Source organism: Lissotriton helveticus, chromosome 8 (assembly GCF_964261635.1).
Source record: "Lissotriton helveticus chromosome 8, aLisHel1.1, whole genome shotgun sequence".
NCBI classification, from domain to species: domain Eukaryota; kingdom Metazoa; phylum Chordata; class Amphibia; order Caudata; family Salamandridae; genus Lissotriton; species Lissotriton helveticus.
This window is the reverse complement of record NC_136069.1, coordinates 1,438,284,563-1,438,301,199: the sequence shown is the minus strand read 5'-3', so window position 1 is coordinate 1,438,301,199 and position 16,637 is coordinate 1,438,284,563. Positions and strand designations below refer to the sequence as shown.

The 16,637-nt window shown below is 42.0% G+C and overlaps 1 protein-coding gene across 4 annotated transcripts in view; it reads left to right on the top strand.

Annotated features, from left to right (window-relative positions):
- Positions 1–16,637, top strand: part of APP (amyloid beta precursor protein) — a 493,123-nt gene that overhangs the window by 310,603 nt on the left and 165,883 nt on the right. For all 4 annotated transcript variants that reach the window (XM_078658371.1, XM_078658373.1, XM_078658374.1 and 1 more), the window contains exon 6: positions 12,043–12,227. In XM_078658371.1, the coding sequence (XP_078514497.1) occupies positions 12,043–12,227 (185 nt within the window). The remainder of the gene's footprint in view (positions 1–12,042; positions 12,228–16,637) is intronic.

Genomic DNA, 16,637 nt, shown 5'->3' with positions numbered 1-16,637 from the left:
GGTGTGGATAGTACCTGTCCCCAGCCGCAAGTTTCAAAACTAGGATTGATTTGTCGATAATACTTCCTTTGTCACGGTATATCCGCTGGAAATGAAGAAAATAAACATGGCGACTGGCGTTTCATGGTCTCGGCCACGCTAGATGCAGAGGTGAACTGAGCCTTCGGTCTCTTGTTGAATCTTAAGCACATGAGATTGACTCAGACATGCTTGTTTTTCACAAGAGACGACTCCACCTGATGCAAATATGCATCTTGCTTTTGCAGGAAGTTGGTCTTGTTTCCACCCTGTGTGCATTATTTCAACCATTCTTTGGGTGGTTCGAAGTGGAGGGAAAGCCAGCAGCCTCCTATCAGAATTGATGAGTGAGACGACAAGCTCTAGGTACAATATATAATCAAGACTCTGAGTGAATCTCGCCCAAAATTCTTCTACATATACCGAATCATAAAAACTTAATTCAGGTAGGAGAGCTACCAGAATTGTGAATCACTGTGTACTTTGCAGAATTTCCCAAGTAGTATGCTTGGCAAAGTTTTGCAGTGCGGTCACTGGGTGAAGTAGACCGCAGACAGACCTTTTCAGCTCTCACCTCTTGCAATACAGTGTGCAAGCTCGTGAGACTTCCTCTTCCATGGTTTGCTAATTTTCTTAAATGGAAATTACCGTGCTGTGTCGTGTAAGAATATAGACAGAAATGGCTTCACCACAGGATTTTAATTTTATTTTATTTGAAATTCGAGTTCTTTTGTTTTACGTAAGCACACACCTACCCTTTCTCGTCAGTGTGTTTTGAGAAGCATTCTTAAAACAATGCTGTTGTTTTTTCTAGACACAGATACGGGTAAAACATCTTAGTGGGTTAATGCTTCCCACTCCTGAAATACTCTGATCATGTATAATATGGATGGCAATAAAATGTATTCTGTCATCCAAAGTAACTGTAACTTTGCAATATAGTTGGGTTAAAATAGAACTACATTTTACAGTTTATTTACATGTGTTTATTATAGACTTGTTAAAGTAGACAGCACCACAACTGCTACCTGTTAGAGCTTTCTTAAGGTAGCCATAACTGTTATCCACAAACTATACTCTAATCAAATAAGGTAAGTGGGAAAGATGGCCTTTATGCGATTTGTTTAAGAAAACATTATTACCCTTTTTGCCGGTTGTCACACTAGTAATGAAAGTTAATCTTCCACTTCTGAAAATACACAAACTGAATGCAATTTCCACTTCCTGATGGGCACATTTTGGATGACTTCATGCATCTCCTTCCTTCCTCCAAAGCCACATCCCCTTCTGTCTCGCCTCCTGCCAAGTGCCACATATGCACATGCTTAATTCTTCGGCTGTCCTTGCTTCATCACTTGTCTCCCTTTCCTTTCAATCCCCACCTAACTCTCCCTGTACCCCATTTGCTCATCCTTTGTCCAGCCACGTTTTGCATTAAGCATTTTGGGAACCTCAGGCCAAACATTTCATTTTTTAAGTTCACCCATAATTTGTCCAACTTGATTTTGTCCAATGTAACTAGCCTTCTTTCCCTCTCCCTACACCTTCTCCTTGCTTTCTCTACCTGCCTGCCCTGGTTATGTCCATCTTACGTTTTCCCCCTTAGCTTGGCCATCTTTTTTCTCTCCTGCCTTTGCCATAGTACAACTGTTTGCCGTGCGCAGGCATCCAGGTCTTGTTTGAGCAGAGGTAATCGTATGCAAGTTGTCCAACATCCGGCACTCACCTTGGTAAGTCAGTTTCGAGTGGTGTCTCGAGAGCCTTAGACTAAGTCCTTGATCTGTGCTTTGCCAGAATACAGGTATTGTAATGGTTGTATATATTGTATCCAAAGTTTGAGGTGTAAGATTTTTAAGCGCAATAGAATCATTAATATTCTCAGGCATCAATATTTCCTGCAGTGCTATATTAAAGGTGGCAGATAAAGCATTCACAGGAGGGGAGGCTTATGGAATGCTTACACAGCAAAATAGTGTACATCTGCGAAAAGGATACCGTTTAGAACAAGTGCACAGTTCGAAGCGCCCACTTTGCCACACATTGAATCTGTGAACATATGGCATTTAAGTATAATCTTTGGAATATTGAGTGTGGTGAAAAATAATTTAGAGAAATAACATGATGATTCATCGCCTACAGAAAATCGTACAGCTTTAAAGTGAAAAATTATTAGGTAGATGTAAAGGTAGAGTTGTTGCTTAAGGGTTTAAGCACTGTCGTTATTAAATAAGCTAAGATATATAAAGTGCGACTACCAGAAAAGTAGGTTAATTTATTGCAAAATGGTGACGAGTGTAGTCATTGCGCAATTTGAGCATAAATGGACGTGGCATATAGCTATTGATGTGCGAATCAAAGACGTGTTGGATATTTTGCCTTTTATTTCAATAAAAAAGCCAGAATTCATACAACCATGAAAGCATGCCTTTGCTTGTTGGGCAGTGTTGTTGTTACTCACTTTTCAGACAATATATGTTCTTTCTTCAAGGACTTATCTGCCCTCTGAGATGAGTCATTTAAAGTTTCAACAATGTATATAAATGTGTCTGCAAAGCTCTTGTAAATCAGATTCTCCTTAAGAAAAGTGAAAGCAAATTTCTTCAAGAAGTTAACATGAAGATGTCTAAAGATTTTTTTTCCAGTAGGTATCGACACATGTATTTGCAGATAACTTGATGTAGTTTTTACCAGATTGCAGGCACGTCTTGTTTTGTATGGAATGGCTATTTGTAGGTAGATGTGGGGGAAGAATTTACAAGAAGTAAATCTTTTGGCAACTCTAGACCAGGGTCTCCAACATCTGCTGTATTGTATTTTAATTGTATTAATATAGCTCTTACTACTCCTGATGAGGAGTTTAAGTTCTTTATGTGAGGCAGCATACTACTCCAGAACCCAAGGTTAGTGGTCCAGCGTTACTGATTATTATTAATTATTAGGATTAGACGAGTGTGCTCAAGCAAATCATTCCATGCATTCACTTCAGGTCGTTTGTGGTAGGTTAAATAATAGGAGGTAGGAGAGATCATTAGTGGGGAAGGGGTATGTGACTTCCTGTAGACAGTTGGTGGAATTAGTGGATGAATTTGGGGAGATTAGTGATTAAGTGCTAGAGGTAATGTAATGTAATGTAATGTAATGTCACATTTTTATAGCGCGACTATCACTCCAAGGAGCATCTTGGGGCTGTGTATCGTAGCCAGATGGATCAGGCCGCTGACAGATGGAGTTCAGAAGTCCTACACGCTTATACTAAGACTTTACAAGCTGTATCAGTGAGTGTATAGATCCATGTTTTCAGCCCTTTCCTGAATTGGCTCTCAGTGGTGCATTATCGCAACTTTGGGGGAAGCTTGTTCCAAGCCCTAGATCCCATGACTACAAGGGATTTTCCTCCCTTGGTAGAGAGCTTATATCTGGGCACCACCAGTAGGTTCAGGTTTGATGACCTAAGGAACCCGTGAAGGTGCATAGAGGTGATCTTTGAGATGAGTTGTGGGCAGTTTTCAGAAATGCAATCTGAGATTAAAGCACACATGTATGTGACTTAGTTTGTTCATTAGAGCAGCTGCACAGTAATGCGAACAATTTAGTTTAAACAATGGCAAAACGTCTATCTTATGTACCAATTAAAAGAAATAAAAGGGTTCCAGGTCTGATCCAGCTAATTATTCCCTTATCAGTTTAATTGATGTAGATCAAAAAATATTCTACAGACAAATACTGAACCACTTATTAACATGTATTGAGAATAACATCCTCTCCCAGTTCCAAGCAGGGTTCGAATCGAAGACCAGTACTGTGGTCCAGGTTTTTAACTTTCGGCTGCTAAGGTAGAAAACAGTAAGGAAGCATCTACATTGCATTTGTCGACCATAAGGCTGCCTTGATTTTGGTCCCCGTAAGTAAACTTTGGGCTTCCCTGAGAGGCATGGGGATACCACTCCTCCCTTTGTTAGATATAAGTGTGCGTCTCCATACTGAAAATTATGCACAGATTATGTGGGACGCAAATGGGAAAGTCACAACCCAATAACCGTGCTTAATTTCTTTTTTTAAAGAAGTAAATAAGTACCAGGGCTCTAGTCAGGAGGCCTTTGCTGCTTGCACCACCCATTTCCCCTGCTGTCATTTCCAATGGCAGTACCTACAAAACTGCTCCTAACCAGCACATTACAAGAGCGACAATTCAGCCTATTCCAGGCTCCTAAATCTATAAAAAAATAGCTTGGTTGGCAGGTATTTGTTGTTTTTTATGCGTGCTGAATTAATAAACAATTGCTGTTCTGCTTATCACTAATTTATACAAACCGTGACAACATGTGGTGGCTGTCATAAATGCCAGTTTCGGCCGTTAAGTGCCTGTGCCAACAATTAAGTGCTGGTGCTGAGCACCGGAAACCACTGGCTCAAATTAAGCACTGCCCAAAAAGGGGTGAGGCAAAGTCGTGTCCTTGCACCAACACTTTTCTGTTGTACATAAACAGCTGTGTGCATTTACATATGGATTGGGTTAACGACTCACCAGTACTGAGAGGTTCAAAAATACCAGATCTATTATTTGCTGATGATATTTTACTAGTTTCTAAAACCCCAAAAGTAATTTCTACCCTACTCCTTAGATTTAATCTTTTTTGTGTTAACCACGGCCTGGCAATTAACACCAGCAAAACAACATACATGGCCATCCAATCTGCACAGGCATTTAGAGGGGTTATTGGTATGGAGAGATCAAATCTAGAAAGTGTGACAGAACTTGATTATCTTGGAATCAGTCTATCCAGTACGAATTCATGGGCCAGTCAGATAGTGAAGAGTTGATTTGCTCTCAATCATAGGGCATCCGCTATCTTGGGCTTTAAAAAAATACAACTTTTCATCCGGCTTCCCCAATACTTGAAATATGGAGAGCCCAAGCCGACGCTAATCTATGCTGCCACGGTAATGTCAACTCACTGGGGGTTGCAGAAAACACATTTTTTAGGTCAATACTTAAACTTCCCCAAAGTATCCCACTTATTTTTAAGTCTCGCCAGAGCCAGTGCATGCGCTGCTCTGTGAGACATTTAGTGTGTGGGCTTTTAAAAGTCCTACCACAGCTTTTTGTCTACCATAGAGCGTGCGGTTCCGTGCACAATGACTAGCAGAGGTGCCACCTGGCTTTCCTCTCTCGTCATGGTGCGCGCACATCACACACCACTCGCCAGCCTGCTTTCACTTTACTTTTGCCTTTGCGCACGCGCACCGCTCGCGGGCTTTTTTTTCGTTTAGCGCGCGCCCACACACAACTCTCTCCCACTGTACATGGACTGAGGCTTAAAGCCACCCCCCCATTACGCCTAAGTTTGACACGCTGTATTCACCCATTGTACACCGCTGTATTCTCGCTCATCAGATGGTTGAAGTACAACATCCTGTGTGGTAATGCGCTGCAGAGGCACAGCTCGAGCTGCTTTCAGCCATGCGTCTACTCAGGGACCACGCTTGTGCTACCTGAGGGAACGTATATCAATAAGCTTTACTGATGACTGCATTTAAATCGTGCCACAAATAGTTTTTCATGCACACACGGGTCCACCTCGTTTTAAAGAGGTCCTCCGATAAGACACCTCCCTCATTTAGAATGTGCGCACATCTTCCTTTCCTCCAAGGAGGGCAAAGTGCACTGCCACTCTCACTTGGAATATGAGAGACCGATGCTGCTGCTAATTAGAATAAAATGTCCTCCGTCTATTTCAGGGAGTTTTAAATAATTAATACTAAGTTAATATTGCCTGTAATGGGCCGTCTCTGCTGAAATGGAGACACTTCTCCAGGATGCAGTATAATAGAGAGCTTTGGTTTTAATTTCATCTTCCTTAATCACGCACGCAGCTCCCTCTAGAAGCCTCCTCGGCACCTGCAGATGAGGCCTCCCGTTACAGATACTCCAGTCACGTGCCGGCCTGATGTCATACCTCTCCACTGCAGCCCTTCACAAGACTCCTAGCTGTGCCTTTCCGTATGCAAAGGATACATACACCAGCAATGTCTAGAAAGCATACCCTTTGCTCTCCCCAGCTGCGCCAACATCCCCCCTGAAAACTGCAATCCTAGCTAGCTCAGCCATTTCTCATCATTGCATCTTCCATCAAGTTGGTGAAGACTGTCGTCTGGATGGAAGATGAAAAACGAAAAAAGAATTCACCCAACCATCAAACCTGGGCACACTATAAAATAGATTCCTAGATTTTAAGCCAGTCGCAAGGTTCATGTCCTTTTTCAATAAAATGGATCCTCTCTTTAAATGTTCACATATATGAGGTCTAGGCTGATGACCTTACCACTTGCCTCAGTAACTTGCAATTGGAGGGGCTCCAATGTAGGTTGCAAAGTTTATGAAGCTTGTAAGAACGCAGAAGAGACTGATTTCCACAGGTTATTCTTCTGTTCTATTTACCTTAGGCAACGCAAACAATGGATAGTGCCGCCCAGCCGAAACGTAGCATCCGCCAATACAAAGTAGCCCTTAAAATATGCATGTCAGATCCCGCATCATTCTTTGTTATTTCTGTTGCAAAATACCTAAATGTGTTTGGCCTGTTCGGTCTAAAATTATCTCTTGTTTAGCCATGTTCTAATGTTTATGATGTAACACTTTGATTGCTAGGTCCTATAGGATGTACAGACGAGATTTCAAGAAAGAATAGCCAATTGTGTTCATAGGCAGTATGATGTAGTATCTAGGAACCATATTTTACTTGGCCATTTTATTGCAATTATATGATTTTATATTTTTTTATTTGCATAGAATTTGTATGTTGACTGAATTGAATTTTTAAGATCTTTGATTGAAATAAAGTACTTATGACTGACTATCTTATGTAATAAGATATATTGTGTAGTTTTTTTTTAACTTGAAGCAGTCTCTTCAAACCGCTACCACTCTAAATGTTCGCTTTTTAATCAAATAAGTATTGCACATGGGATTTGCAAATAGATTTGACAACATTATTGCAAAATGATTTCTGCACTAAATATTGATGTGAATGAGTGGTTGGACATATCTAGTCAAGGCTCAGTGTTTAGTTTTGGATCTTCAGCTTTTTACATATTCATAGATGATATCCAGTTGAAAGTGAGAAGCGATGCTTCCACCTTTGAGCTAAATCTGCCGTAGGGCAGAGAATACAAAGCAGGCCAGGCTTGTTTCACTAATGTGAAATATGAGGATGAAAGGAACAAGCAGTTTAGTGCGGATACATACATTGGGATTCATTATTAATTCAACATTTCAGGGCCAAGTACAAACTAAAAAGATGGTACCTTAAATCAAGAAGTAAATAAAAAACATTTACCAGCAACCTACTGCATTGGAATGCATAGTATCCTGTCTGCCTCGTGTACAGTTTACCTTGTTGCATTTAAATACTCTGGGAATACGAGGTTAAAGAAGCAGGGATAAGACTTGTTAGACTACTAGCGTTTCTTTTTTAACGTTTGGTTTACTGCAACCGTGAATGCATGGTGCAGCAAAGCCCAGATTACACTAAGTACAAGAATCTACAGCATTCTCCTGACTGAGGTAGTGATAGTATCCATAACATGATAATAAGCCTATGGAACTCACATAGCATTAAATACAGATAATAGGTGTTCTTTGCTGTATAGTGGATAATAGTGGGTTAAAGGTACATTGATTGGGTTAGAAGTATATACAATTTGAACCTTAAATAAAAGTAAGTTATTTGAATATGTATTTGAAACATGAAGGTTTTTATAGACAAATCGGCAACCAATAAATTTCTCTAGAAAATAGACGTACTTTCGGGTTTGAGAAACCTTCATAAGACCATGTAAATTTCACCGAGGGTGTCTGAAAGAAATTCTTTAAGTGAAATATACGATTGAAAAGTTTGATTTCTGACGATTCTAGTACCTTGGGCAGATGCTGGCATGAATTGATGGAAAAGAAGTAGATCAATGTTTGTTAAATCTGGCATTCACATTGGATGTGGATAGTTAATCTTTCGAACTGGATGGAGCCAGTGACGGTGGGGTGAGATGGCAATAGTGTTTATGGTCGGATTGACAATTCTGGTTTTATTTTGAGCAGTACTTGTTGAGTAGGGTTTTATTGAACTAGGGGGTTTTGGACTACTAACAGAGAAGAGAAGAAAGAGGGCAAAATAAAACTAAGGTGGGGCATGTATTCCAGGAGGCAGCCATCCGAACAAAGGCTGCTTTAATGTCAGTTGCTTCTGGAAACTCAGGATATATGTGTTGGTCCACCATGCTGTGCACCTTAAGGTTGCCATTGGAGGCCAAGTTGTGCAATCAGAGACTTACAAATTAGTAGATCTAAGCGCTCAATGTTGAGCTGCCTCCATAACTAAAAAACAATTGGACATTGTAGGAGGTAAAAAGAGAGGCTGTTGTATTAATTCAAGGGATTAATTTATGGGGAGGTTTGTCGTCTTGGGTGTCTTAATTCTATATACAAATCAAGATTTGTCAAAAGGCCTGTGTGTTCACAAAACCTCATAAAATTGGACATCCATTAACGGAGGATGCATTCAGTTTCCTAGGAAAATGTTGTTTGCGATGAATAAATCATTGGAAGCATACATTCATGCAATTGGGATTCTTCAATTATGTACTCTCCATACAGTGATCATCTATTTGGAAAACTATCAATAATGATGCAGTGAATTAGTTCAGTCTATGCATGAAAAATTAATCTTTGCTGATAGTAAAAGGCGTATGACACGGTGCAAGCTCTAGTTGAGAAACTTAGTTCAGTTGTTGTGACTTTTTAGCACACTATAGGTATTGTTTCCTGAAGATCTTCTTCTAATAAGTTCATATAGTGTTTCCTTTCCGAATGAATTCTAGACCTAGAACCTTTGATTTATATTGAGATAGCATGACTGATGGTGCCATATTCTGTATGATTCATAAATACTTTTGAAATCCAGTTATTCATAAGTTTAATTCTCTGACTTCAGTGGGTGAAGGAAATCTTTCTGTGTTGTTAACGATGGGATAGATGTGCTATCCACTACTCTCCAATATTTAAAACTTTCTATTTTAAGTCTAGATCGTTTCTGAATGATGCGTGTATAAGAGCTGAAAAAAACTATTTTGTGTGAATTGAGAATTCTATCAGAAACGTTTGTATTTGATGCCAAACTCATCAGTTCCTGATTTAGAAGAGCAGGTGCCTGAAGAATTCCTGAGCTTAATTCACACTTGATATCAAAGAAATCTGCCATTTCGTTTGCTTTTACCTATGGTAAGTTTAGGGTTGGAGTGGGAACATTTGCGTTCTCAGGGAATAGGGAGATGTGGCCATTCAATCTGTGTAGCACACACAAAATGTTGTAATTGTAAGTTCTTACAAAAATTCCTCATGGCGTTTCAGTTTCTATTGATGAATGTAACTTTGGTAATTTAAAAATGGCCAACAAAGTTTGTAAATTGGGCAAGAAATCCACAAATCTGTGGCTGGTTTAAGGAGTGTTTTTTCTGCGCTAAAGAATGTGTAAAGTAAAAATTTGCAAATGCAAATTATAGCTGTACTTGGGGAGATTATCCACATCTTTTCCAATATAGAAGTTATTACAAGGGAATAAGAGTATACATAGAGGAGTGACCAAGATTTGTTTTGCGTTCTGTGAATTCCAACCTACACCTTCATGTAGACCTACAGTACATAGATCTCTCTTTGGATTAGTAATTGGCCTTGGTATTTATTTGATAGTTGAGATCTGAAATTTCTAGCTTTCTTTCTTATCAAAGTTGTCAATAGTCATCCACATTTTAGGAATGTTGGATTTAGATAGTATCCGATCTCTGCTAGCCTTAATGATGGTACTATCTGCACAAGCCCTACTGATTTCCACAATAACAACTGTGAAGCAAAACAAATCTAGCACTTTCATCTTAAGATAGATCTAAGCACTTACCAAACTTCCCAGTAGGGTTTTGATTTCTAGAGAATTGGTGTCTTGATAAGCACTACGTGTAGAACAATTGTTTTAGTATCTTTATATTCGCTAGGGGCTCAAGCCCTATGTAAGAGGCTGAAAGAGGCCCTGTTGATTCTGGTTACTGTTTGTCACTTCCAGTCAAATCGTAACACATAAGACTAATCAAAGCGTAGTTCGGCATTTGAATACTGGTATTAAGCTCTGCTGCAGTCTTGGTTTAGATATTGTGTTTCTGGATTTCTAAACGTTCCATCCCAACTTTTTACTATCTTAATACCTCCAGCATTTCTGGTGCCTCACAGCATTGATAAGTGGTATATTCACTCTAGTTAGTCTAAGCAGAACACACTGTGCTACTATGCTTTTTTCTGTCGTGTTAGAGGTACCTGAATTTAATCTGAGCAAAGAGTGTGAACATTATCCTAAACGAGATTGAAATTGCTGTGCGTTGTGTTGCTGAGAAAAGCTCTTACACCTGTACACCGATGAAGGAGAATTAATGACCCTCTTTCTAATTACTGTCTTTACACAAATTGGCTTTCTTCTTGGTAATTTGCCATTAAGATGTGGGATCTCTCAATTTCAGTGGCACTGTGAAGATCTGTTACTTGCAGTTTGGCTGCTGCATGCAATATTTTGTAGTCTGAGGCCTAAGCAGAGTTCACTCGAAGCGCTGTACCAGTTTGTGTTTGTGTTAGGGATAGACACAAGCAACTTCATCTGAAGCCTCCCATGGTCAGTTTTAAGTCTTTTTCGGATTACCTTGGTTTCTTTGTTTGGACTGCTGCTAAGATCTTATAAAACTACGGGAGCAAATTATTATTAACTAGAGAAGTTGTTCATTTTATTTATCACTTTTATTCAGCATTACACCAGCTTCATTCTACTTGGGTTCAGGTGCTTGTAGATAAAAAAAATTCTACTTAGGTATTAGACCTTCAACATTGGGAGCTATGACTCACTCTGATTGGCGTTTAATATCGCAGATGCTAGGAGCAGCACAGCAGTCCATAGCTCTATACTGGAAGAAGCCTAACCCTCCACCTATTGCCACATGGTTTCTCCGCTTATGGCACGTCTTGTCCCTCTAGCTACTTACCACCCGTATTAACCACACAGACACCAAATTCACTCGCACCTGACTGCCACTAATTCAGCATTACTCCCAGATGGAGCACTCCGGGTTGCTCCCTTTACAGCTCTTTGACAACCCTCTTGCGTCCTATTCTAGAGGTCTACAACCGGCTTCCCCTACTACTGTAGACAATGTCTTTCCTCCCCCCTGTATGATAGCCTTAACCCTCCTCCGCTATGATATCCTGTATGCATCCTCCCCTTCCTGTCCCCTTTACCTGGGGTTGGTCTACCCCTTCCCTGTTTGCCGCTTGAGATATACATCCACTATTCCCAAAACCTGCTAACAATAATACGTAGTGGTGAATACATGTACAAAGTACTACATAGATATACATAAACCTTATTCACTTTGTTTCTCCATTAGAGGTGGGCCCACATGACTCCTATGCATTGATGCTTTATTGAATGGAGGCCTTCCCTTCAAAAACAGTAACCTACGCCAGGGAAACAGCGCATTATCTTCCCCCTTTTCTTGTATTGCTCCCATACCCTGCTTTGGTTTATATTGTAATCAGTTTAATACATGCTTCATCTGTGTATCCTGTTATTTGGCATGTTTTTTGTTTTATATCTTTTCCTTTTTGACTTTCCCTGTTCAAAGTATATTCAATAAACAGATTTGAAAATAAAAGAAAGTTCTACTATAGTTACTGTATGAGGGTGGGCAATATATCTGCTCAAATGTGCTTCCTCTTACTGACTCATGGTTTAATAGTAAAATGTTTATAGAAAGGGTTAATAAAGACTTCCGATGTAACTGGTGAGTGGAAATGCTGAAAATATTTGTGTGTGGGATTTTTACGCATCAAGCATTCGATTATGTACTTTTAATCAGTGTATTTTGCTACTACGTGTTCATTGCGTTTACTTTGAATATTTTCCTTGTAACAGCGAAAGCAATTGCTCTTAATTTCAGTGATGACAAAGTAGTAGAAGAACAGCCAGAAGAAGAAGAGGTTGCAGATGAAGAAGTAGACGATGAAGAAGATGATGAGGTTGATGAAGAGGCAGATGATCAATATGAAGAAGCCACAGAAAGAACCACAAGCATTGCCACCACTACTACAACAACCACAGAATCAGTTGAAGAGGTTGTAAGAGGTATGAGGGTTTACTTTGTTTAAGAATATTCTTTTCTGTAAGAGACTTTCTGCAGTGCAAATGTAAACTTCCTCACTAAACAAATGTTCCAAACAGCAAAATATTTTACTAGCATAGCCGTACAGGCAAACTTGGGTAAAAGCACAGCCAAATTCAATGGTGGAGTGTGAGCAATTTTTTTTTTTTAATTATTTTTATTTACTTGAGATTGCAGCAACATTCTCTTGGATTTATAACTTTAAAGTTGAATTATTTTGTGATTTTTAAACAAGAGAATGGAATTCAGACATAATTCATACTTGAAAACAGTCCACCAATATTTTGAAAAAAGAAAATTGGCCATAGGTAAATATATAATTTTATATATTCCTACTGGTGAGCTGGATCACATGCAATCCATGTCTCGACTATGAGAAAAGAACACCATAAATCTCCACTTCAGCATTCTCTTCCTTAAACCTAATGTAAAAATGACCATTGGGACACAAGTGAAAGAAGGTGACACTGTCTTTCACCTACACTTAAATGGCAGTCCACAGGCAAAATCGCATTGCGTAGCCTTCCAGCAGAGAAACATATCACGATTGGAGAGAATAAAGGTCTCCTGTCTGAGGGGACATGAACATTTTAAAAAAGTCATGTCTTTTAGCATCATCTTAAGTTGCTTCTTCAATGGTTGATTACACTGTGGTAGTTAATGGCCCTAAACTCGCTGTGCGAGCAGTGCAATGGATGACATTTCTCTTTCTGTAACCAAATAGCATTTAGTTTCCTAACTCTGATCTACTTAAACATATGAGTATGGTAAAGTCTGTGAAGATGTCTTTGTTGGCCAACTATGCAGATCTGCGGCTGTCAGTAAATGTCAAGTGTCATCTATGTCAGATTAATTAGTGAAGAATAGGCACCGATTTGTATTTTCAAGGTAGTTTTAAATATATTCATATGAGGAAAAGATTGCAGTCAAAACCTGCATCTGCAGTCTGAGGGAGACTCCGACAAGTTCAGATCGAGTTGTGATGTCTGCATAGAACACATCTAATCACAACACAGACTGCATTAGTTTAGCATTTACAATAAATAATGAAGTACCCTAGTAGTTGAGCAAAATGTAAATTATCTTTATGCTCAAAAATAGTTACCTAATGAATGATTTATCCTAATAGTTGCTACTTTGTTGAAAATCAGTACGACCGGTACCATTGACTCCATTATGAAGTGTAATATTGAGGTAGAGAGGCTTTCCCACCTTCCCTCCCGCTCCCTGTGGCTGCCTCACCCTCCCTCCCACTCGCTGCCCCTCCCTCCCACTCCCTGTGGCTGTCCCACCCGCTCCCTGTGGCTGCCCCACCCTCCCACCCGCTCCCTGTGGCTGCCTACCCTCCTGCCCGCTCCCTGTGGCTGCCCCACCCTCTCGCACGCTCCCTGTGGCTGCCCCACCCTCTCGCACGCTCCCTGTGGCTGCCCCACCCTCCCGCACGCTCCCTGTGGCTGCCCCACCCTCCCGCCCGCTCCCTGTGGCTGCCCCACCCTCCCGCCCGCTCCCTGTGGCTGCCCCACCCTCCCGCCCGCTCCCTGTGGCTGCCCCACCCTCCCACCCGCTCCCTGTGGCTGCCCCACCCTCCCACCCGCTCCCTGTGGCTGCCCCACCCTCCCGCCCGCTCCCTGTGGCTGCCCCACCCTTCCGCCCGCTCTCTGTGGCTGCCCCACCCTTCCGCCCGCTCTCTGTGGCTGCCCCACCCTCCTGCCCGCTCCCTGTGGCTGTCCCACCCTCCTGCCTGCTCCCTGTGGCTGCCCCACCCTCCCGCTCCCTGTGGCTGCCCCACCCTCCCAGTCAAACAATGACCTGTAGCTAGGGGTGTAGATGCCACCCCATCGTCACAGGACTCGCTCGGTCATTGCTGGCTTACATTTTCATTTCAATATTGTGATCTCTGATACCAGTACAGAGACTGCTTCAGTCACGACTGCTGTTTTACATGCGTGTTTCCGCTGGCATCATTGAAGCACTTTAACTTCTTCTTTTCAAATGTGCAGATGTTCAGGAAGCTCTGAAATGCTGACAAAGACAATGATTTCTTGGAACGGTTAGCATGTTATATTGTGAGTGGCCATGTCTTCCTCAAGAAGGAAATTGGAATGCCAATGAATGCGGAAAATAGAATATATTAATAGATGTATCCAGTTCCCTTTAAAAATCTCAAACGCATGCATCTGCTGACTGAGGCCTTCATGAAATTTGATTAACTTCTTGGGAAGAAGCAATTGTTCATATTGCACATTCTACAAAAATGTCGCTACTTTCAGTAACACGGTCAAGGGTCTGAATCAAAATTCTTCACTCCTGTATTAGGGTCAATAAATGCACCTTGTGTTATGAATCACTTGGTAAGTAGTGGAAAGACTGGATAAAGGTATACTAACCTTTGCTTGACAGTGCAAAGAGATATTAGAATTCTTTCTTATGGTAGAAAAATATAAAAGTATGCCCGCAGCTTCAATAGTAAATCTTCCATATATGCAGAACCACCAAACGTTAGAATTTAGAGCGCTAACGCTACGGGAGGTACCCTACTGAAAAATGTTAGTCTTCGAGCAAAGTGAGAAATAGTCACCCCAGTGTTTCTCTTTGAATCCCAAGAGATGATGTTTGAAAGCCACTTGGTTCACTTGAGGAATAAAGCAGTTAAATGCTGGATGCTACCCCATGTTTCCTTATTGCCTGAAGCAACAAACGGTATTAAAACGGTGTTAAATCGGGCTCCCCCGCCGATCCGCTCAGGCCCGCACAATTCAGAGTCTCTGCCTCGCTGTGCCTCCCCCCTTGCGCCAACTTATTAATGCCTCATTCACCTTTGCCATAGTCCCAACCAAATGGAAACAAGCCTTTGTAACCCCGATCCTGAAGAAGCCTTCACTGGAGCCGAGTAATCTGGAGAACTACCGGCCTATCTCTCTGCTCCCCTGGGCTGTTAAGGTGGCTGAAGCTCACGTCAACAGCATACTCACTAAACATCTCCAGACTAACAACTCTCTGGATGCCTCCCAGAACGGGTTCCGGGCAGGCCACAGTACCGAAACCACCCTCCTTGCCATGACCGAACATCTGCGATCCGTGCTTGACTCCGGTCAAACAGCGGCACTGGTTCTTCTAGATCTTAGTGCAACCTTTGACATGGTTTCACACGTGGTCTTGCTTTATCGCTTGGAGGAGGCCGGGATCTCTGGTTTGGCCCTTGAATGGTTTAGATCGTTCCTGGCAGGAAGATCGTTCCGGGTAGCTACAACTCCCTTCCAGTCCCAGGATTATCCTGTTGAGCAGGGAGTGCCTCAGGGGTCGGCGCTGAGCCCCACGCTCTTCAATCTTTATGTGCAGCCGTTAGCTGCTGTTGCCAAGCAGTGGGGCCTGACTATGGTCTCATACACTGATGACACGCAGTTGGCGGTTGCACTCTGGGGACTCAGACCATGAGGCCTTAAGGTTCAGGGATGGTTTGGCGACTGTGGCAGGTTGGATGTCAGCTAATTATCTCCAGCTGAATGCCAACAAAACGGAGGCCATGATCGTTGGCAAGAACAGCCAACTGTGGGGAGAACAGTGGTGGCCTTCGGTGTTTGGTCTGACACCCATACCGGTGACTGAGGTGAAAAATCTGGGAGTCTGGTTTGACCCCTCCCTCAGTTTCTCCAGCCACACTAAAAAAGTGGCAGCAACTTGTTTTGACATTTTGCGGGGTCTTCGACCAATCTTGAAATTCTTCAATGCGTCCACTAGGCAGCTTATAATTCAGGCCACCATAATGTCCCGGCTGGACTATGCCAGCTCCCTCCTGCTGGGGTCTAACCTAGTGGAAGTCACCCGGTTGCAGCGTATACAGAATGCTGCGGCCAGGGCCTTGGTAGGCCTACCTAGGTTCTGCTCTGCGAGGGAGACCATTCGGAAACTTCACTGGCTCCCAATGATTCAAAGGATTCAGTATAAGACGCTATGCCTGTCCTTTAAAATTCTTAAGCAGGGCACCCCTAAAATCCTTGAGACCCTCCTGACCCCTTATGTCCCTTCCCACTCTTTGAGATCCAAAGGACAAGGCTTGGTTGCGGTGCCCCGCTTCAAACGCTGTAGAATAGGAGGGCGGTCCTTCCGCTATTTAGCGGCGAAACTCTGGAACTCACAACCCAGCCACATCCGTGCCCTGAATGACCTTATCTTTTTCAGGAGGTCGATCAAGACCTACCTTTTTTCCCCCAGAATCTAGGTTCTGTTACTGCTCTGCAACTTTTGTCAGCTACCGTCTACTCTCTCTGACAGCTGGTTCTCTTTTGATCACAGCGCCGGGACGCTCCTTTGCTGGGGCAGCTGCGCGGTATAGAAGTCCGATTAACATAACAAAAGAGGATAGAGAGGGGATT